This window comes from Brachycentrus maculatus, unplaced genomic scaffold (genome assembly GCF_059751285.1).
Source record: "Brachycentrus maculatus isolate JH-2025_06_01 unplaced genomic scaffold, ASM5975128v1 h1tg000118l, whole genome shotgun sequence".
Classification (NCBI taxonomy): Eukaryota; Metazoa; Arthropoda; class Insecta; order Trichoptera; family Brachycentridae; genus Brachycentrus; species Brachycentrus maculatus.
Window position 1 is genome coordinate 927074 of NW_028280871.1, and position 23227 is coordinate 950300.

The window sequence follows — 23227 nt, forward strand, 5'->3', positions numbered from 1 at the left end:
ACAGATAATTATAAAAAAAAACTTAAAGATGGGGACTGACCGGAGTCATTTTGTCGTAACGTAACACGTTACAATGCGAGCATTCGTATAGTCAGTACACCGAGCGGAGCGCTCCATCCGAAGTCGGATGCTCGCCGCGAATGTTGCGTTACGACGAAATGTGGGGGTCAGTCCCCACCATAACATGCCTTGAAATATAAACATAAAGTCGACATCTAGTGCATACTCCTTTTGGACATATTTTGTTTGGATGAAGAGGCCCGCACTTGTAATATATCGATATATTGTAAATATTAATAATATAATTTTCATAATGTTTGATTATTTCAATAATTTGGATTTGTCTCGACAAAATATTATACACTGGACTCTTTTTATACAGTTATGAAATAACGCAGTACTGCATCCCTTACATATACTTACTTATGTATGGAAAGCTTACAATCAAACTGAAACTGACAAATAAGTTCCGACGACATTGAAGGATTGAATATGCTTTGATTCTTGAATGCAATAAACTTGGGATTCATTTTATAACAAAGGATCACAACACAGAACGGACTAGTTTTACAATTTCAGTGTGGTTAGACTGCTTACTTGAATCGTAGAAGGAACTCTTAAAAAACGGTTACAGTAACAAATTTCTTGAACCCAGTAAACCCAAATCCAAAAATTAGCCAACAGTTTCTTACACAGGCTTTTGATATCTCATGTGATGAAAATTATGTTTTACAAAATGTGCATTAAAAAGTTCATCTATTGGCTGATTTGTAGTTTTTTTTATTTTATTTTTAGATATCTTCAAATAATTTTTATTAAAATACTTTTTTACCCAGTATTCCATGGGACGTATTCACCGTGAGAAAAGAGAGGTCAGTGTTCTTAGAATTGTGTAAATGTGTGTAAAAAGATTACTAATAGCTAAACATAAATACAAAATGAGTTAAAGGAAAAATTACATATCGTGATCATACTGCCAAAAGTGACCCAGTCAATCTGTCTATATTGACATAAGATCATTTAACCATTTAAAGTGTGTTAAACAATCTGGGTTTTTTTAAATTTCTTTCTCAATTCCTATATTTCTCACATTTTTATTCAAAACCTGTTTCTGAATTTAAAACCATGTTACAGTTGATAATGGATCATATAGTCAGGTCAACTCATTTTAAATATTTTTTAACTTAGTCAATTTTCGCAGTATGCCTATCAATGCAGTATGCCTATCAGTGCTTTTTATTTCCATCGCAATTTGATCATCACCAAAATACCAATACCAAGGAAGAAGAAATCAGGGAATTGGTAGTGTTTAGCGCATTTGTTTACTTTGCTGGAGGTTCCTGATTCCGTTACCCATTAGTGAAAATAAAAAGCGGTGATTTTGCACTCTAACTTGCCCGAAGCGCAGGATTGAGCGCTACGCTTTTATGTAAGTAACAATGAAGACAATACTGTATCAACATAATGAAGTACTCTATGCGCTGTTGGCTGAGTAAAACAACGATAATGATAACGATTATTATAGATAAACTACATAATATTTTCGGCTAACACAAAAAGTTTTCTAATAATAAAGAAACCAGCACCGAGGTACCTACAGTTTGTGAATATGTAACTCGGAATGGTGTTCATTTAACATCTTGCGACTAAAGAAATGAGGGGCTTAGGAGTACATATAGGGCAGCTTTATACCAGTACGATGAATTGAAGAGAGTCAATGAAAAGTGCAGCAGGCGCGTTCCACCAACACATATTGTGCATGCTCAATTTTTTTTTGACTATACATACTACAATATTTCTGTGATATTGGCAGATAGCAGTTTTTTTTTTATATTTAAAAAAAAAAGTTGCATATTTACTCTCATATATGCGGAGTAGTATATATCAAGGGTTTATTTGCTTATCACTCACACGGATGGCATCATTAGAATGAATCTGACCCTCGATAATGCAGATCCTGGACAAGAAGTAGTTAAACCAAACCCTCCAGTTACATAACTTATATAAAATTAAAGCTCGACTAGCTATCTCAGAATGTGTTGTCAATCATAACTCCCGGTCTACAATAAGTTAAGAGCGCAAATACCATTTACAAAAAATGCAAAGTTTTTTCAAAAGCATGAACAGTTTTGAATTATTTGTATTTAATGAACCAGTAGTTTATTTTAATTTGTCAAACTAAACAAATTATTAAGATTACATTAATAATTAGAATTATAAAGCATTCATACAGTTGCAATGGAGTTCACCTATAAGTTATTTACAAAAAATGAAGAAAACAAGAGTCCATGATAAAATCACTAAAACGAGTGGAAGCTTTAAAAAAAGAGTGGATAAGAATGGATGTATAATTACTACATATTATGATGAAAGTAATGATGTATCGCTATATGAAGGGGTTTGTGTTGCACTTTCCATAAGTACAAAAAAACAGTTAGTTCAAAACATTGATTTTATATAAATACATTTGTTCTTTTGTGTTTACAATACCTTTTTACTATAATGAATAAAAATGAGCTTGCATTGAAAGTACTCAGATAAAGATGTTTTTTTTTTTAATGTTTTAAATTCATAAAGTACAAAGGCATTTCAAGTATCTTATCTCGTGTAAATTTATTGAATAATCCATAAAGTTGCACAAAATACTTACACTTTACCCTGATTTTCGTAGTTTGTGATTATATTTGGTTATCGAGACACAAGTCTCATTGTAAAAAATTTAAAAAAAAAAACAAATATATAACATAACAAATATAATTACGGGTAAAAATCGTAATAAAAAAAAAAGACTAAATATTTTTATCACCTTCATAAAATATTATTAAATTAGAATTTTGTTGTTAAAACAAAGGTTGTAATTTTTTCTAAACTAAAGTATTTTATTTAGAGTTTTATTGTATTAAAGTAACCATCAATATTGAATTCTTAATTAACTCTATACGTTCTTATTCTATTATTGTAAAGTAAAAATATAAGATATATATTGTATAAAATTGTTTGATAAAATTCATGCATATAGTAGATAGGTTCTGTATGAAAATGGAAATTATGTATACAATTTAAATAGTTAGTAAATTAAATGATGATTATTACTATTCTAGAATAGTGCAACTGTGAAAGGGGAGTAAGAAGTTCTTCAAGTATATAGATGGAGACCACTATTGCATTTGACTGTTACATCTTGCACTGTACATCAATATTATCATTTCATGGGATAAGATATATCGCATCTTGTGAAGACTGCCTGTATGATTACTGATTGGAATGCATTATGACAATTATCATGATTTACCTTCCAATTACAATTAAAACACTGCTTTTTGGCACTCACATTATTAAAAGTGTAAAAATATGTAATTATTATATACTCTGAATATAAAAACAAAATAACTATATGATATTTTTTCAAACCTATATAAAGTTCTTCTTCTTATAAAGTTAGTGAACAAATTTTGTTCCTTAAATCACTAATAACATAAACACAAAGGCCCCAGAGGGAGTAAGGGAGTAGCTAGTAGAGAAAGACGTTGCGTGTAAATGTGGTACCACTTCACAACGTACATATAATTTAATAAGTCAAAAATTAGATATTGCTTCATGATCTTCTCCATTCAAAAATATTTGACATTAACAAGTTATCAATAAAATAACAATCCTTAATAAAAGACATCACAAAAATCGTAATTTCAGTCTGAAATATTTATATAGTTAAAGTAACATTTTTGGTATTTTATATGAATCGCACTAACAGTTTAGATTGGACAGACATTTGTATCCGGCAAAACAGTCTTTAAATTTGTTCTTTTCTAATACATTTTAATAATTTCAGGCAGTAATACTTATATACATAAATTTGTAACTATTTGGCATCACCGATGTTCACATATAAACTAGCTATTATTGTAATGGATTTTGGAATTTCCAACCAGGATGTAAAGCTACTCGGTGACAAAACCACGAGCGCGGTACAAACAAGTCTACCAGCCCCTCTGCCGCGCCCTCCGGGCAGTTCCGCCGCGCGAAGTACTCGGCGCTGTACATGCTCCACAGAAGCCCGTTGCCCACGGCCAGCGTCCACCACATGAAGATGTTGCCGGCCGACGGGTTGAAGCGCTCCGAGAGGAAGAAGAGCAGCACGCTCACCACGCCGAAGAACACCAGCAGCACGGGATAGAAGAATCCGAAGGAGAAGGCGATGATGACTTCGTGGAATACGGCGGAGATGACGAACACCAGCAGTGTCCCGAGCAGTCGGTTCCCGGTGAGGCGCAGCACGTCGGTGTAGATGTACGTGTGCAGCCAGTCGTGCACCACGGTGTTCCAGGTCCGGTAGAAGATGGCGAAGCTCGACTGGTTCCACCAGTCCATGTAGAACTGCCGGTCGGCGAAGGTGAGCGCCTCCGCGGTGGCGTTCAGCCACGAGTGCAGCAGCAGGTAGAACCCGCACAGGTACGTCAGCAGGGCCGGCAACATGGACCCGAACACCACCAGAACTAACTGCTTCGCTTCCAATACCTGAGTTCAAAACTTTTCATAATTTTCCATAACAAAGCGGCAATAGCACTTAGTTTCTAATAATACAAGTAACCCACTTACTTGGTGCGGTTTTCCAAAACTGGAGAAACTGCCTAAAAGGAATCTCTCAACTAGGAAACTGACATAGAAGATGATGGCAGCAATTTCTAGCAATCGAGCGACTACCACATTCCACCTCGTGTGACTGGATCTGTAATTTATTCAAATTATTTACACACTAAACTTTTAACTTATTGTAGATAAATGTATTCATAAGTAATGTATTTAAAAAAGATGCAAAGGAGACAATACTTGAAATCATGAATAAGCATGAATACTTGAAATCTGCTATCATCTTTTGCCAATTCCATATTATTATTCGCTGCTAGTTTACTAGCATTCATTGTTTAACTTATTGTAGATAAATGTATTCATAAGTAATGTATTTAAAAAAGATGCAAAGGAGACAATACTTGAAATCATGAATAAGCATGAATACTTGAAATCTGCTATCATCTTTTGCCAATTCCATATTATTATTCGCTGCTAGTTTACTAGCATTCATTGTTTAACTTATTGTAGATAAATGTATTCATAAGTAATGTATTTAAAAAAGATGCAAAGGAGACAATACTTGAAATCATGAATAAGCATGAATACTTGAAATCTGCTATCATCTTTTGCCAATTCCATATTATTATTCGCTGCTAGTTTACTAGCATTCATTGTTTAAACCTTCGATTAGTTTTTAAACAAATTTGAAATATGCCAATTGCAAATTTAAGGTATTTTCAAAATATAAATCCTTCGATAGATTTTACCTTTCAATTATATATATTTTGTTCATGGATGATACTTTTTGTTGTAAGATTTAAATTATTATCATACATATAAGGTGTTTTTTTAGAGGCATACAAATTCAAATTTCCCGCAATAAATTGATGGTAGCACCCGCCATGTGGCATGTTGCGGAATCTTGTTGAAACCACAGCTCTGTCTTTTTTTGACATTGATGTCAATACCATTTAATTGAGGTACGAAGAAGTCAGTGATCGTGGTTCTGCGCTCTCCATTAACCGTAACATTCTGGCCGGCATCGTCGTTAAAAAAATAGGGGCCAATAATTCTACCTGCCCATAAAGCACACCAAACGGTGACTTTTAATGGATGTAAGGGCGTCTCGACAAAGACTTCCGGGTTTTATCCACTCCTAATTTGGCAATTCTGCTTATTTAACCAAAAATGTGTCTCATCGGTGAACAAAAATTTGCGTTGAAAAAGAGGATCAAGCTGTATAATATTGTTTTCGGCCCATTCACCGAACCTACGACGCGAATAATTTTAATTCCATCTATTTATGGTGAAATGGCAAAACATACTGACTTTAAATCAACTGTCAACTGTCAAATTGACAGTATGTAGAAACAATGTTGCCAGTTTTTAAAAACCTCCAAAAAAACACTATGTTAGATTATAATCTTAATTGCCTATAGGCAAGCACTATATGTTGTGTGCCTATATCTCATACACTTTTGTTTGCAGTGTTCTTTCTGCAGAAAAGCATCCAAGTGGCCTTTAAACTGGTTGGCCATAGTGGAATTGACAATTATGTTTCACAAATTATTCTCGTTATCAGTTATCATCACTACTGGATGTTTTTTAGGGTTTGATTGGAGACAACATAACTTTTAGCAATGATCAAACGACGTGTTTGGGTTAAGTCCATACATTTCAGTCGAGGGCAGTATAGGATCGTATAAGTTTTTAGGGTTTGATTGGAGACAACATAACTTTTAGCAATGATCAAACGACGTGTTTGGGTTAAGTCCATACATTTCAGTCGAGGGCAGTATAGGATCGTATAAGTTTTTAGGGTTTGATTGGAGACAACATAACTTTTAGCAATGATCAAACGACGTGTTTGGGTTAAGTCCATACATTTCAGTCGAGGGCAGTATAGGATCGTATAAGTTTTTAGGGTTTGATTGGAGACAACATAACTTTTAGCAATGATCAAACGACGTGTTTGGGTTAAGTCCATACATTTCAGTCGAGGGCAGTATAGGATCGTATAAGTTTTTAGGGTTTGATTGGAGACAACATAACTTTTAGCAATGATCAAACGACGTGTTTGGGTTAAGTCCATACATTTCAGTCGAGGGCAGTATAGGATCGTATAAGTTTTTATTCTCTCAATATTTTGCGAGCAAGTCGGGAATTTAAGTAATAAATTTTTGGACATCCTCATTTGTCGGTGAAAGAGTAGGCGTCACAATAACGTAGTAAAAATATTAGTAAATATACAATGTCGAAAGTATTATTTATATGCTTATTTTTCGTACGGTGTTATTTATATAAAAAATATTTGAAATATTTAATACCTCGGGTAGGAGTCTCTGTAGACTAGTGTCGGAGCGAACATAAAGTAGAGGTAGCAGGAAAAGGGGGGTAGTACGACGGGTGAGCTCGCAGATTTGTGATCCAAGATTCGGGGACTCACAGAACGGATGTATGCGTGCGTTTTCATTACAAAACGTATCTGAAATGTTCACGCATTACACTACAGCGGGACTGTTATAAATTAATCTAGGATCGACACACGACATCAATTATTGACAAAAATCTTATCAGGATATAACAATAATGAAAATGACCTTTGCCCCGAGCTCCTTCACACTCACATACGTCATCCATATGTATATATGGCGTATGTATATATGGCGTTTTTGGAATCAGCACATTAAAAATTAGTTATTAAATTTACAGCACCAAATGATTTTTTTTCATTTTGTCGGCCAGTGTTATATGAAGACAGGGAGATTAATCCAAATTTGTGAAGTAAAATATATTTGAAGGTATCTTCAAATATATTCCACTTCACAAATTTGGATTAATTTCCCTGTCTTCATATAACACTGGCCGACAAAATGAAAAAAAATCATTTGGTGCTGGAAATTTAATAACTAATTTTTAATGTGCTGATTCCAAAAACGCCACCAGATATTTTCCATAAGCTCTAGTTTTTGAGATACAGGTTAATTGATGTTTGTTCTGATACTAGCCAAAAATAAAGAAAAAACATATCTTTAACGGCTAAAATATAAATTTCCTACTCAAAATTAGAATCTAATGAGCCAAATATATACCTGGAATTATACTTGAATCAACCCGAACAATAAACACTGGATTAACACAAATTGCCAATCCAGAGATGTTATGATGCAAGGAAAACAAAACGTAATTAACAAAGCTTTGGTTACGAGAGGAAAAATATAACTTTCCACTTTGCATATTAATTTAAGGCTGATGACGCAATTTTTGAAAGCTTTAAATCGACATGGAAAACAGTTTTGAGTCAACTTCCTGGGATTAGCACAGAAAAACTAAAAGTTGGTATATTTGATGGTCCCCAAAACATTTGTTAAAGATCCTCAATTTACAACCTGAACAATAACAACTGATGTTGTCATCAATGAACGAGGCTGAATCTTGGTGTTCATTGGTTCAAGCAGAACAATATTTTCTTGTGAATTATAAAGCGGAGAATTAGGTATAATTAGTAGAAACTATGCTTTCAAATTCTCGGTTGTAATGTTACAAAAGTTCACTACCTCCGTGCTAGTGTCCTAGATCGCTTTCCAGAAAACTTTTATTGTGAAATAGGTATTTTAGTGAAGAACAGGACTAAATAATAAACTATGGAAGATCGACATCGAGGATGATGGGATATCCATATGATGGCCGACTACTGTTGAGCCTTCAGAAAAACTAGCCTACTAAACTCCATGCTAGAAAGTCATAAAAAATTAAATTTTTAAGTGATAAGCGACAAATGTGTGTAAATTTTACAATAAATACTTAAATCTATGTTTTTCTGTTAATAAATACTTAAGTCCGTGTATTTTTTAAATCTAGCAATAGCAATAGTTATAATGTGAAATATACAAAATTTGAAAATATTTTTTTTTTTAGTGAAGGATATCTAAAAAAATTGATCTGATAGACAAATTCTGAGAGCTGTTTCGGATTCTGCAGCCAAAAATTAACTAGGAACAGTTAAAAAATCGCGGGTACCAAAATGTGTGTTGGCCCGTGTAGTGTATATCTGATGCAGCGCCTTATAAACCACGAGTGGTTCATAAGGCACCGCATCGGAACTATGAGTGGTTGGCACCCGAGGGTGTGGATAGGTGCCAGAGGAAGAAGATAAAGAAACCTCGCATTCGTATGACGTTCTTAGTAGATTCATTTGCACTCGTGACATATTATGTATTTATATACGTACCATTTCGATGGAGATGATCAGTGATGACACGATAGGCAGATGGAAGACAACTATTGAGGCAATAGGAAGCACTACGAAGGTTACTTGAAATATGATGGTGAGACAGAGCCACACTGTGTCCCAAGTCTGGCATATTCCCTTGCCTAAAAATCACAAACATTCCAGCATTAAACATGGATAAGAACGAATAGTCTAATAAATTAAGTAATTATGTTATATTTATGCTGAAAAGCAAAACAACTTGATAATTATATTGTAATGGACACTAGAACTGAATTGTTACTAGTGAATGATTGATTAAAGAACGGCTACTTGTTGGTGAAATGTGGTTGGATTTAGAAACAAATGGCCAACAAAGACCGTGTCTTCTCAGTAGAAATAAAATATTGTGCACAAGTTAAATGTGGATGTAAGTATGAATTGGGAATAGCATTATATCATTATATTTTCTTACCAGGGAATGGTACTATTTTGGTAATAATATAATTTTATTATAAAAATGGCAAACCTGAAAATATTGAAAAATTGAATGATTGAAATAAATACCTAGAGAAATGAAAAGTAGGTGGTATTTGGCCCACAGGCGGAGTAGAGGGTGCGGAAGGAAGGCGACAGCTTGCATGCAGATCCAAATACTCGACCAAGTTTTAAATTTTCCAAATCCCATTTTAATTAATCCAAAGCCTACATTTATGCTGAAAAATGTTTTTTTTTTTTTTTTAATTAGAAAATTAAAAAATGTTTTAAAATATTTATGCTTATTTTATGGTAGGTGGTGCTGTAGTCAACCAATAGACCAAATGACACCTCATTTTAGCCATATGTTAATGTGACCCTATACAGGTTCTTGGTTCTTGGTTTGTGATTTATATTGTATAATATGCATATAAATATGAATAAAATACACATTTAACTTTTATATAATATAATAAATATATTATGGCATTACCTAAAAAACAGTTATTTCATCTAAAATAGTGGTTGTAAAAATGTATTCACACAAGAGGACCTTAACACATGATTTTCCATTTAACTAAATATATTATCTATCGTGTATATTTATAATATACACGACACCACCCAATTCAAAGAGTACCACTTCACCAGCTGTCAAATTGCTGGGCATGTTCTTAGATTCTGATCTCTCCCTTGAGACTCAAATCAGCAAAACAACAAGTAGGTACATGTTTTAATCAGCTAAGGAAAATGCCTTAGCTGATAAAAATAATCGCAAGAATCTGCCAGTTGATGCTGCCCGTCAATTAATAAATGCATTTGTTAAATCTAGAGTCAATTATTGTAACGGAATATACACGGGTCTACCAAACAATAAAATGACCCGACTGGAATCTCTTAATTCAGTTACATTCCTCACTACTTCACCAGCTGCACTGCAGTAACCAGCGTAACCAGTGCATTGGTTACACTTTCCCCAAAGGGTTGAGTATAAACACTGCCTACTCATGTATAAATCAATACATAATATGGCTCCTGAGTATCTAAAGGAGCTGTGTATACCAGCTTGCTAGCAGCGCACTAAATTACCCACTACTTCACCAGCTGCACTGCAGTAACCAGCGTAACCAGTGCATTGGTTACACTTTCCCCAAAGGGTTGAGTATAAACACTGCCTACTCATGTATAAATCAATACGTAATATGGCTCCTGAGTATCTAAAGGAGCTGTGTATACCAGCTTGCTAGCAGCGCACTAAATTACCCACTACTTCACCAGCTGCTCTGCAGTAACCAGTGCATTGGTTACGCTTTCCCCAAAGGGTTGAGTATGAACACTCCCTACTCATGTATAAATCAATGCATAATATGGCTCCAGAGTATCTAAAGGAGCTGTGTATACCAGCTCGTGGAATGCTCTTCCACCAGTGGTTAGATATAGTGAGAGTAAGATGATCTTTAAAAAAAGCTAAAAACACATTTGTTTGCTAAATAATTTCCGTCATCTTCTTTTCCCCAATTCATTCACAGCACTTGAGGTAGTATTTTACGAAAATGGCACTATATAAGTTATCCAAATACATTATTACTATTATTACGCTTACCTTCCATTGTCCACGAGATCATAGATGATAGTGTTGAGGAAAAGAAGGATGAGTATAACAATGAAGATGTGGTAGATGGTCCGGATGTGAGGCACTTCTTCAAACAGTTCTGTGAGCAGGGACTGTCTAGCCACGAACACTTTGCTCTTGGGCGGCCGGCCCCGTCCCTTGGGACCGCTCTCAGTCATCACACCATTGCTATTGCTGCAAGAAGAGTAATAAAAACGCCTGATACCAACTCAATTATAAATTCAGAGTACTATCACCTTATTCATATTTTAGTCTAGCCATAAATGTAAAATGATTAAAAAAATACAATGTCGGATGAAAACAGTTTTTAAATGTAAGATATTTTTTTCCAAAGGGAAATTTAAAAAAAACTACAAATTATTAGATATTAAGACTTCATATATAAAATTACAAACAACGCACGATCCTCAAAAGCCGTATGTTAAAATTTCGAAACTTCTATTTGCATCTTTGGTGCTGTGTGTGAACAAACAATGAATAATTGGTAGATAATTTAAATTATCATAGTCAAAACAAAAAAAAAAGGAATAACACTAACTGGTAATTGTTAACATTACACAAAACACAGTCAAGTGGAACTTTTGAATGGACAATAACTTAACTTTTACCATAAATTATATTTACTCCTATATATTTGTGAAATTCAAATCTCTATGATTGTTTCATCTGACTACTAAAGAGATAAGATGCGAATATTTAAAGATATTTTAATGACGTGTACAAAATATAGCGGTAGGTAGTTTTAAATTTATTTATGCTTTTCAATAAAAAAATTCACATTCGACAGTCCTCGGCGCGGAAAATTTGGTATCGTTGTTTCCTGTTTAGTTGGATATATTGGCATTGCCCTCTGGAACCATAAACAATATAATAATTTTAGTGTGTTGAAATGGTGAATAAAATAACTGGTAATACTAAAAGGATAAAAACAAAATGAAAATCACGTATTCAGGCGTATCCTAAGTAAAATAATTCGGGAAGAATCTTACATTCATTAAAAAATATCGATTTCTGCTAAATAAAAAAGCTTAGTCTACCTCGACCATAGATACTGCCGAAAACTCACATATGAAAGAACGTGTCAATTGTATGAGAATAACGAATGTTAGATGTGTATAAAGTGATTACTTAAACCAGCCGACGACAGGTCGTAAGCCCTGTAAAATACTCAGATTTCCGTATTCTTCTTCATGTAACATTAATATTTACAACATTTTGAGTGTGTCCAAATACTTGTTCACAGAATCTGGATTATCTCCAATTACAGGAGTTATTTTCATATTATTTTTTGACATCTCATCAAAGATGAAGAAGAATATGGAAGTCTGGGCATTTACGGGGCTGAATAGTGTGGTTGTCAATAATAGGTAGAATTGGTGAATGTTACACGTGTGTAAAGTGATCACTTAAACCAACTTATGACGGTCGTCAGCCCCGTAAATGCCCAGACTTCCATATTCTTCTTCATCTTTGATGAGATGTCAAAAAATTACATAAATATGTTGAGATGGCCATACATATAATATCATTTGAATCATTTTAGACTTTCTATTATTAAGTTTTTAATTGGAGTCGGTTATTCAACCAAAAAACCGAGCCAAATCGTGGATGCAAAAATACCCGTGGATCAGATGGACTAGCTGTGTGAGGTCTGTTTTCCTAGTATATTACCATGCATCTTGATTTTCTCTATTTTTTTCGTTAAAAAGTAATATTTAAATAGCAAGTTAGAAAAATGTATATTTACTCCGGCCAGCACAGGAATGGAAAAGTAGGGAGGAGTCGCCATATTCTGCGATAGGTACAAATGCCAAGATGATAAATAATAGCGAATAGGGAATTGTGATTAGGATTCTTATCACGTATTTTTATGCGGCGCACTACACATATTAAAAACATAAATTGCAAAATCACTATTTTTCTTCGCGATTGAAAAATTCGTGATGGTAACATAACATTTTTTATTCTAAGTAAGCAATTGAGTAATTGGCGCCGATTTTGAACGGTCACCGAAACGATCAAATAATGTTTTATACGCTTCATCAAAGTATACTTGAACAGTTCCATTTTAAAATAAAAAAAATATTAATGGAAGCATTTAGTTTATATCTTTTATGTGTAGAGCGTGTATATATTATTCTCAGTGATGTTTTTGTCATTGTTTTTGCATCATCCAATCAGCCTAATTATTCATTATTATAAATTGACACGACCTATTGCTTCATTTATCGAGTTTTTGTAACACGAAGTGTTCGTTATAATAATAAAATATAAATATTGTGACAAATACTCGAAGAATATAATTACTAATTACATACGATCAATGTCTAGTCACTAATCACTGCGCTCCATCTGATATATCAAAGTGCACTGCTAGATTGTGTTTTCAAGCCACAATCACCGATCAGGGAAGGAAATCTAATGTATAATATTATGAGTACGAGTGTACCCGCGGTGAGTGCGCGCGAACTCGAACCTAAACATTGCGTCTGATCAGAGAACGGAACAATCGCATTCGTGCTCTCCGACATCAGCTGTTTACTAGATCCAGTTCACAACAATGGCGTGTCACAATGCGTGTGTGCGTACCTCGGGGTCGGTTAGTCAACATCGTCGTCCTCGCGACTCGCGATGGCTACTAGATACATATTCAATTACTGTACGAGATGAAATAAATAAAAAAATGACACGCAACTAATTGTTCATTTTTAAAGTATGCTAAGCTTGCAGAGTCTCATGCTTAAATTAGTGATTAGGGGGGGGGCGCTGAAGTTCCAAAGGGGCAGGAGAGAAACCCCATAGCTAAAAGCGATTTTTCCATATATTTTTATAGCAACAGAGATGTATGTCCAAAAGGAAATGAAGGGGAAGTTGATAAACGATTATCAGCTCTGCCGCTAGACTGCGCGAGTTTGGGAGCCATCGATAGTAATGCAATGCATCGATAGCGATATCCGGATTGATCATTTTATATGAAATATTTATGATCAGTTTTATATGAAATATTTGGAAGTGTTTGATTTACCAGATAGATACTTATGTAATTATCGTCTATCGGCTATCAGAAGATAATATTGTCTGTGACGTGTGTTTAAACAAAGATAGATATAGGTGTACGTATTTAGAATAACGAAAAAAACGCAACGCTAAACAACACGTGTCGGGTTGTGGTCCCGTGGTTAGTGTCGCAAACTCTCGAGTCAGAGTTTCTCGGTTCGAATCCGCTCTACCACACTTTGATACCTATTTGTAATAATGAGCCGCTTGGGCTCACAGAAATAGTTTAAAATTGAAGAATTTTTGTAAATAATAAAAACACAAATATTTCTCTTTTTAAAATAAAAATAAAAATAATATTATTCGTCTTCGTCATTATGCCTCTTCAATTTTCGCTATTTTTAGAATAGGTATCGCGTGTGTTTGACATAGTCAAAGTTTTTTCTTCTTCATAATTTATATTGGTTAGGAATTTTAATAAATAAATAAATACAACACTAAAAACGAAAATGAACTGTCAAAGTAATGTTTTAAAGACAGTGTAGAGATATTTTTATCCAAATACCTTCTTATTGTCGTTGAAAATATCGTTAAACGTAACGAAATGGATTTCATTGACATGAATTTTAAACACTTGCGGCACAGATCGTTTGTAATTTAGCAGAAAAAATACGATTTTCTACTGGATGACGCGACGGTAGGATACAGGGGCTAAGGATCGCATTGTCTCTTTTACTGTATGGATTTTTCGTTACATGTCTATTTGACCGTGTAACAGGATTTGTGAATACGTATAATGATGAAAAATGAATTCGAGTATAATATACATATATTAAGGGGATGGTGCGCTAAATATTTGTGTTTTTTTTAGCTCCTCTTAAGTTGTGAATAAGTAGAATTTACTAAAGTACTTGCGGACTGTAATTTGCCTTACCCTCTAGAACTAGAACGTTAATAGGTTAAGTTAAGGTTAAGTAAAAGTAAACAGAGCATAAATAAATCAATATAAGGTAAATAATGCTCACGTAAAAGTTACTACTTTTCGTGGGTAACAGGAACACCCAACTATATTATGACTATAAGATGGCCAGGAAATTAAAAATAGCATTTGACTGATAACTGACAAGAATTTCAACTATCAGTTGTTTAGAAGTGACGCAGATTACCATGAGCTTTAAACTGTATAATGTACAGTGTAGAGTGTAGAGCAGTCAACTCTGATAACCTCAGACTCTGGTTCTCTGGTAGGACAGAGTCGGAAGCCCCTTTCGGCTTATCTAATCTCCTCCTCTGACCCATCAACTTTACGAGTTCGTTGGACAAGATATCACGCTTTTACAACATTCATTGACTGATTGACGTTTCATCCTTAGTTTTATAGAGATCTGTCTAAAAGAGACTATAAAAGGTAAACTGGAGGATAACGTTACATTGAGGGATTTCACCACACGACCATGCCAGACATTTTATGTCGTTTGGTTATCGCTAGATGGCAATGTTACACAACAAAGCAGGATATTAGGAATTCGGATATACGAGTAAACTGGACTGAAAAATAGGTACTTACGTCTTATAAATAATGCATTTTAAAATACAATTATTAATTATTAATTTGGAAAAAGCGTTATTCTTCATATGATCTTGCTAATTATTCCTGCTTGTGTTGCCATATTACCCACACCTGGGGTGATATGTCAATTATTCTTTTGTATTATTTTTAGTCTAATGCTACATTAGTATTAATATGCATAGTTTGTTTAAATACAAGACTTTTATTTACAAGCAGGTACCGAGAATGTTGCCTTATTTACTAATATGTACAATATTGTGTGACACGTGTATACGCATGCATAAGATATATGTCAGTATGTGCTGTATAAATTGTTTGTGCAAAATACTCATACGGATAATGAGAAGCAAAACTGAGCGTTACACTTTTTACACCGTCATTGCTTTACACCTAAATTAACGTTTAAGAATGCGAACAATTTCAATGTTATTACTCACTATATATATTATTCACTGTTATTAGTCACTAAGGATATATCACTTTTCATAAAAACGACGTTTTAATAATATGTTTTTCTTAACATATCGTAAGATATGTGTTTACATATATATTAGATATATATATATATATATATATATATATATATATATATATATATATATATATATATATATATATATATATATATATATATATATATATATATATATATATATATATATATATATATATATATATATATATATATATATATATATATATATATATATATATATACATACCTCTTGTTCATACAACATATTACTGATTTGTGTCAGTAATATGTTGCTAATTTGTATCATTGTTGTGTTAAAAATATGTGGTATTATTTAATATCACCCTGAACTGGTTCGCTCCTCGTTGACAGATTTTCAAAAACATATAATATATGTTAACTCAAGGTAATATATTTTCATTTTTATATAGTATTTCCTTATGAAATAATTTGGAAGAATCACATCCGAATACGTCTCTGTATTCGAAATAAAAAATTATGACGCAATTATTATTTCGAATACAGAGACATTTTCGGATGTGATTCTTCCAAATTATTTCATAAGGAAATACTATATATAATGAAAATATATTACCTTGAGTTTAATTAGTAGGTATTATTCGCCAGCCATACAAAAACAAATGTTTTTTTCTTCTGCTAAAAACGTTGTTTTCAATACAATAATAAACAAATTTAAAAATAAATACTTAACGTACTTAGGTAATGTTAGTACTTTAGTAAGGTTGTACTTTACTACAATTACTAGCCACCTGAACATTGTGTACTCAACATATAATTTTATATCACTTATAAAATTCCCTATGATAATGCGGTACCTATCTTAACGTTATAGGGGGTTTTACTGTACGTTATTTCTTCATTCTAAAACAACACAGCGCAACAACGAAATTATTATCGCAACTTTTTTAAAAGTTCATAAAATTTCAAACATCAAACTAAAACGTAATAATACGTTTTTGAAAAAATCAGTCGGAAAAACTTGTTTCTTATGAAAGAAAAAGAAATATAAAAAAAGACAAAATTCTTAATACTCGTGTTTCAGACAGATAGTGGATATCGTAAGAAAGTAGTATTTATTTTCCATTTAAAACGAACCGGACGGAATTAAAGAAATAAATATCCAAGTTTATGTTCGGATTCCGAGTACAAAGCAGAAAGCAGTTGAAGGGGCCCCGGCCGGACGGGAAGGAAGGGAAGGAAGGGTATAGGAGCCGCACATCGACCGGAAATAGCTCTCTCGAGTGAACAAAGTTTTCGTGAATTGAAATCGCGAATAAGTATTGTTTCTTTACTAAAAGGAGGAAGGATACAGGAAGTAGAGGAAGTAGGCCGTGACCGCGGAATGAATGAGTTAATCTATAACAAATCACACAATCGATATGTCAAATAACTAACCTATAAAGGTTGTATAACCTATGAAAATTACTACCCAGGAAAATTTAGAAATGATTACCAGTAGTATCCGCTCAATTCTGAAACTTTTAAGGGCTTAGGATGTTCAGTCAATTTTCTTCTACTTCAGATATGCAATAAGTATAAATAAATAAAAACTTATTTATCTTTGATTTAACTTTATAACATAAGTATACGTATTCATAATTCCTGTTAATATTTGACTTATTTGTGACGAAAAATCCACACGAAAAAAGGGAATAGACCGATCCCGGCCCTCTTTATTCTACCCTCGTTTAGTTAAAAATCATCAATATTATATGTATTATATTACTGTCACTATATCGCGCGTGCCTGAATACATATAAACTCAACTTGTTTCATTACGTTTTACAAAATTTACGATATAAAGTAAAATGTATGTTCTATCTCTATGTTATCGTTCGTGGAAATAATTGATATTTTTTCAACCTATTTATTCCTGAATATTAGATGGGGAAAATATAGGTGTCTCAAGTTGACACGAAACACTATAGTTTTTATTATATTAAAGAAGATGGAAGTCTGAGCGTCCCAGGGCCACGACCTGGCCATAGCTGGTTAAGGTGATCACTCTTTATACGTTCACTATTCTGCCCATTATTGAATATCCAAATTGCATTAATGCAATGGCTGGTGGATTCCTTTCACCGCTAGTTCTTATTTGACAGATTTGGAAGAATGGCTAATAGTGGCACCATCAGTGGAGTAGTTTGTGAAGTATACATATATAGCTTACTCCGATTGAACATATATAGGTGCATCATCTTTCATCTCAAATTGAGTCAATAATTAATTGATATATCATCTGTAGGGTAAAAATAATCCAGTGTCTAATAATAATAAATTGCAGAAAAAACCCTCTCAAATTGTCAAACGCAAGATATATTGTACTTTGCTAAAAATTGTTAAAATTGATATTGGAATGAATGATCGAAAATGAGTGACACAAACAAGTTTATTTAAAAAAAACTGTTTTTTCGTTATGCTAAAAATAATCGTTAACCACGTTTAAAGAATAAACCTTAAAAATAATTGAAATAATTTTGTAAGAACGTAAGGAAATAGGGGAGAACCACCATGAAGAGAACATTTTTTATCAAATTGCTGTAAATACAAAATTAATACACTGTTTCAAAAACAAAGTATGAAGTTTTGTAGAGTATTAATTTATTCTATAATTCCTAAAGTGAATTTATAATTCCCCTGTTCATTTTTTTAACACGTCTGAAAACCTCTTTCTTCCACTGTCCGAAGTACATTGAGTGGACTTCAATCCAACTTAACGCGTGATGTCATCACACCACTGTGATCACGTGATGGGGTGCGGGGTGTCTCTAAGTTTATTACTATCCTTGCAAATGCAACTGTTCTCTTCATAGGCCGTTCTCTTCATGGTGGTTCTCCCTACGTGCCAACTGGACTGCACGTGGCTCTATCACGTATGGAGGGTAGACTCGTAGGTCAACACTTTGTAGCCAAAAGGTTAATCTTATTTCTATGTATGTATGAGAATGCACGTACAAATATACACATACTTGCATATCTCAGCAGATGAAATGGAAAATATTAAAATTTTAGTCGCGACAGGTGCCGTTGATAGTGGCATAGTTGAGCAGACACTCGACTACGAACCTGGCGTCGCGGGTTCGATTTGCTCATGTGCGTGTGTATAATTATATTACCATGACGACCAGTAAACATAATATAATATTGAATTTGTTGACGCGTTTTGTACCTACATATGTACATTCTAGCATACCTACTAACTAGGTAATTAGGTATGAACGTGGCTATGAAATAAATTGAGAAAATATCGAAGATAATAGCGAAAACAGCTTATTTAGGAGAACGATACTTACAGAGAAATTACGCTATTTTATTGGTTTCTCATTGAATATTAATTATGTGCCGAAGGGTGAGGGGAATTTTAGCTGAACAAGTAGAAGTTGAGACCCTTCGGAGACCCGACAGATATTTCTCGATCTCTGACCTTTGGCAAGGTTAGCTTTATCTGACCCGTTTCTCACGGGGTTAGACATATATTTAAAAAAAAAAAACGAATATAAACCGGTACATCACTTAAATGACGTAAGCGAAGGAGCTTATGGTGGAGGATAATACCGCTTTATGTGCAAGGAAATAGAAGTCGGAAAAGGAGGATTCGGGGTCGCATATCCGTGCTCGTCCTTTCTTGTGTAATGTAATATGCAAGAGCCCTTCGAGGTAAAATGCAATACGCAATCAGGTAGAAGGTAGTTTTTAATTACAGATAGCACGTTTTTTTTATTTTATAATTCTACCTACCCCCCTGAGGGTTCTAAAACCATCCCCCTTTGTGCTGTAGCAAGAACGAGTAGGTTCTGAGAGTGAGGAGGAGTAGGTGGTGGTGGTAGGTGGTAGAAAGTAGAAAGGTACCTTTCTGCGCTTATGTAGTTGTTGTTGCGCTCTTTACTCTTGTGGAAATCCTCCTTTCTTTTCCTCTCCTTGTCCCTTTCCTTCTCCATGGCTTCTGGAACGGTGACAGGAAAGCTGTGGACGAAAAAACACATTATTATCTATTATAATGCCTTGAATATGGCTATCAATATATTCTCGCTTAATTTACGTACCAGTTAAACTAGATTTATTCATAATGGTATAGTGAATTTATATTTCTTACAAAACTTTCTTTGCAAAAAAAAATGTATTTAATCGGAGGTACTAACTAAGACACAAAATATTACATGGTAACTGAAAAAATAAATAGACGAAGCCGCGTTTATAAATTAAATATCTATAATTTAAATATTGAAGTGGAAAAATAATATTTAACTAAAGTTAACTTCATTTTTTCCTTATGGGACTAGTACAATTTCTCATTAGCTTATATGTAATCAGGCTTAGACAAACTTGTATAAGTACGGGTATGCAGTCCCGAGGTCCAAATATATGCATTCGGGACTTTTATATTCTCTTTCGATATTCCGATTTCACAATATTGGTCTCAATTTAGAAAAATTATCTTATTAATTTTATATGTATTTAGTTTTATAATTTGTCTTAGTGCTAATTATGTGGATATTTATTATAAAATAATTAATCCTATTTACCTAACAATCAACCTTCCTGTCAATATTCAATTACAAACATTTTTTAACGATCGAAGATATACAATACTATAGTATAGTAGGCATAGAAATGTTATGAAATGTAGATCATATTATGGACAGCATATTCTAACACAACTGCTACGTTTATTCATGTATTTTACTAAATATTATCGCAACATTGGGACATTTCAAAATGAGTGAAATTATATCTGATACCAATGTGTACATATATAGATACCGAAGTATGTTAAATTAAAGAATACTCGTATACTGTGTGTAAGCGGATTTATGGCAGGTGTAGCTTATCATTAAAGAAAATCATGAAAATATCATCAATGTACACACATGTGAATTATCAGCTCTCTATTATGGCACTCCGAATAAGGTTTGTGACACTCGACAATATCTTTACTTATATTAATCAATCAATATTATTTACGGGTATAAAAAATGTACGTAGGTACTCGTAGGCTATATCTTTTTATACTAGCGGCCGCCTAGCCAATTTATACAAAGTATATTACACATTGTTAAATACACCGTATAATAGTTAGGATAGTTCATTTGTATGATTAAACGTAGTTGGGGTAACAATGATAATAAATTCAGTAAATAAAGGGAACATAACGTGAATCATTACAAAAGTATAAGACAAAATAAATCTTTAGGTTTAACATACATATGGTGTACCTACACATAGTCACATTTCGTAAATTGTATACTTTATCATAATAAAAATAAATAATAAATATAGTTTCAATTATTTTGAAATAGATTGCATTTTCGATTGACTGTTTATTGTTGTAATGTCAGAAGTACCTACACATTTCCTATGTATAATATAACTATTCAGTTGAATACGTTAAACCAATCTATCTTACATGCAGGTGTAAACAATATTTCGGGAGTTTGAAACCAAAACTATATTTTCTCATTTTAAATACATATATATGTAAGTATATATAAGTACTTATTTAGATAAGGATGAACATATAAAACAAGGTATTATGCATTAGCCAGAAATATTGCAATTATTATTGCTTTATAGTTAGGAAGTGACATAAAGTATTCCTAGATATTACTAGATCAAAGTGCAAAGTACGTAAGATATTGTATAATACACTTGTTTACTAGACCAATTAGTACTTTCAAATATTATTTCAACCAAGGCACAATGTAGACATAACGAATAAGATTTTTTTGCCATTTTAAGTGTTAAATAGAGGCAATTTTAATATTTAGGATTAAAATACGATATAATCTAAACTGGATAAAAAAGGAATGGAATGAAATATAAACCGATTTTCTTCAAATTTTTATTTATAAAATATAAAAAAGTTATTTGATAAAGATAGAGGATTTTATCAGAGTAACACGTTAATCAGAAGGTTATTATTATCATAATATATATTTTACAATTTAAAAAATGATTAACTGATGGGCGTTTTTAAATTTTAAAATCTCAAAAATTTGTTTTTAAATGCGAAATATTATTATTTCAAAATTAGAAGACCAAATAATAATTGATACAGCGGCATAATTTGTACCAGTGTATTTTTTTATAGAATATTCATAAGATGAGGATGAATTTAAAAATTTGATAACAAATAGAAGAAAAAGTATCGGACCAGGAGAGAAGAAAGAGCTCGAAATTCAAGATCGTTATATCTCGCAATATGTTGTGTACCCGCTCCACCGCCACCGCCACCGCACGAGTACAAGTTCTGCTCTACGCCGAACTATTGGCGGGTTGTTTTCACTGATGAAGTAAAGAGTACCGCGTGAATAATAATTATTATTTAGTCAGATAGATATTTTTTATTTACAAGTCAACAGACCGTTTGGAACGATAAGGAAAATAATTTATTTACTCAACAATCAGTAATATAAAGTTGATTATATTATTCTAACAGAATACTTTTACCGCAAAGCAAACGTCTTAATTTTTTGTTGCATTTCCGTGTTAGATAATTGAATTTATTTTTTCCACAATTAATGTGGAAGTATAGTGAATATTGACTTACCTGGTACAAATCACACTCGACTTGACGCGGTGCAGTTTCACTAGCCACAATGTCCCGGGGCGGCACTGCACTGCGCTCGGCTGTGCACGCTGCACACTCCTCGTCTCCTGGCACTGGCACTCGGCTGGCGGCCTACCTACCGCGGCGGTGTCCGCTGCTGGACTGTGCTCGCGCTCATTATCTAATGAACTCATTAGCTTTCAGGATCTGGATCAATTATCAATCATGTTCATCGATCGTTTTTATTTTTGATACTTATAAAAACGTTTGAGAAACCTTAGTTTAAGTTAATACTAACTATTGCTACCTCTGTTAGCTCCATAACGATTTGTCAATTACACTATTATATATATATATATATATATATATATATATATATATATATATATATATATATATATATATATATATATATATATATATATAAAGGGTCCGCCAAATAACTTTTTTTTTTTGAAAATGGGGCGCAAAACATCGAGTGTAGCTTCGGCTGTGTGGCACGTAGCGCCGTCCTGTTGAAACCAAATGTTGCCAATATCTCTTCAATTTTTGTGAACAAAAACCCGTTCAACATGGCCCGATAACGATCGCCATTGACTAACGGCCACTCCTTGCTCATTTTCAAAGAAAAATGGCCCAATTATGCCTCTGGACCAAAATCCGCACCAAACAGTGACTCGTTTTGGGTGTACCGGCTTTTCAATGTATGCGTGCGGGTTTTCTGTGCC

At 33.3% G+C, this 23227-nt stretch overlaps 1 protein-coding gene across 4 annotated transcripts; it reads right to left on the minus strand.

The window, feature by feature from the left end:
• Nucleotides 1-20: 20 nt before the first annotated feature.
• LOC148309750 (sterol O-acyltransferase 1-like) lies at nucleotides 21-22706 on the minus strand. Of its 4 annotated transcripts, none has more exons than XM_088259596.1 (8): nucleotides 22500-22706; nucleotides 19802-19915; nucleotides 10860-11087; nucleotides 9347-9495; nucleotides 8801-8943; nucleotides 6897-7054; nucleotides 4597-4726; nucleotides 21-4515 (listed from the first exon to the last, which is right to left on the minus strand). In XM_088259596.1, the coding sequence occupies exons 1-8, from the start codon at nucleotides 22691-22693 to the stop codon at nucleotides 3898-3900; spliced, it is 1734 nt and encodes a 577-aa protein (XP_088115722.1). In that variant the 5' UTR covers nucleotides 22694-22706; the 3' UTR covers nucleotides 21-3897. The 4 variants fall into 4 exon arrangements, with proteins under 4 accessions (XP_088115722.1, XP_088115723.1, XP_088115724.1 ...); XM_088259597.1 differs by having other exon boundaries at nucleotides 29-4515; nucleotides 10860-11063; XM_088259598.1 differs by lacking the exon at nucleotides 22500-22706 and adding an exon at nucleotides 22104-22222 and having other exon boundaries at nucleotides 2738-4515.
• Nucleotides 22707-23227: the final 521 nt, after the last annotated feature.

Bases quoted from the DNA above. Each gene is read 5' to 3' on its own strand.
- LOC148309750 (XM_088259596.1), bottom strand. From the start codon at position 22,693: ATGAGTTCATTAGATAATGAGCGCGAGCACAGTCCAGCAGCGGACACC. The intron at 4,727-6,896 runs GTATTAAATATT...AATAAATTACAG, and splicing joins TACAGAGACTCCTACCCGAG to ATCCAGTCACACGAGGTGGA. The intron at 4,516-4,596 runs GTAAGTGGGTTA...TTTTGAACTCAG, and splicing joins GTTTTGGAAAACCGCACCAA to GTATTGGAAGCGAAGCAGTT.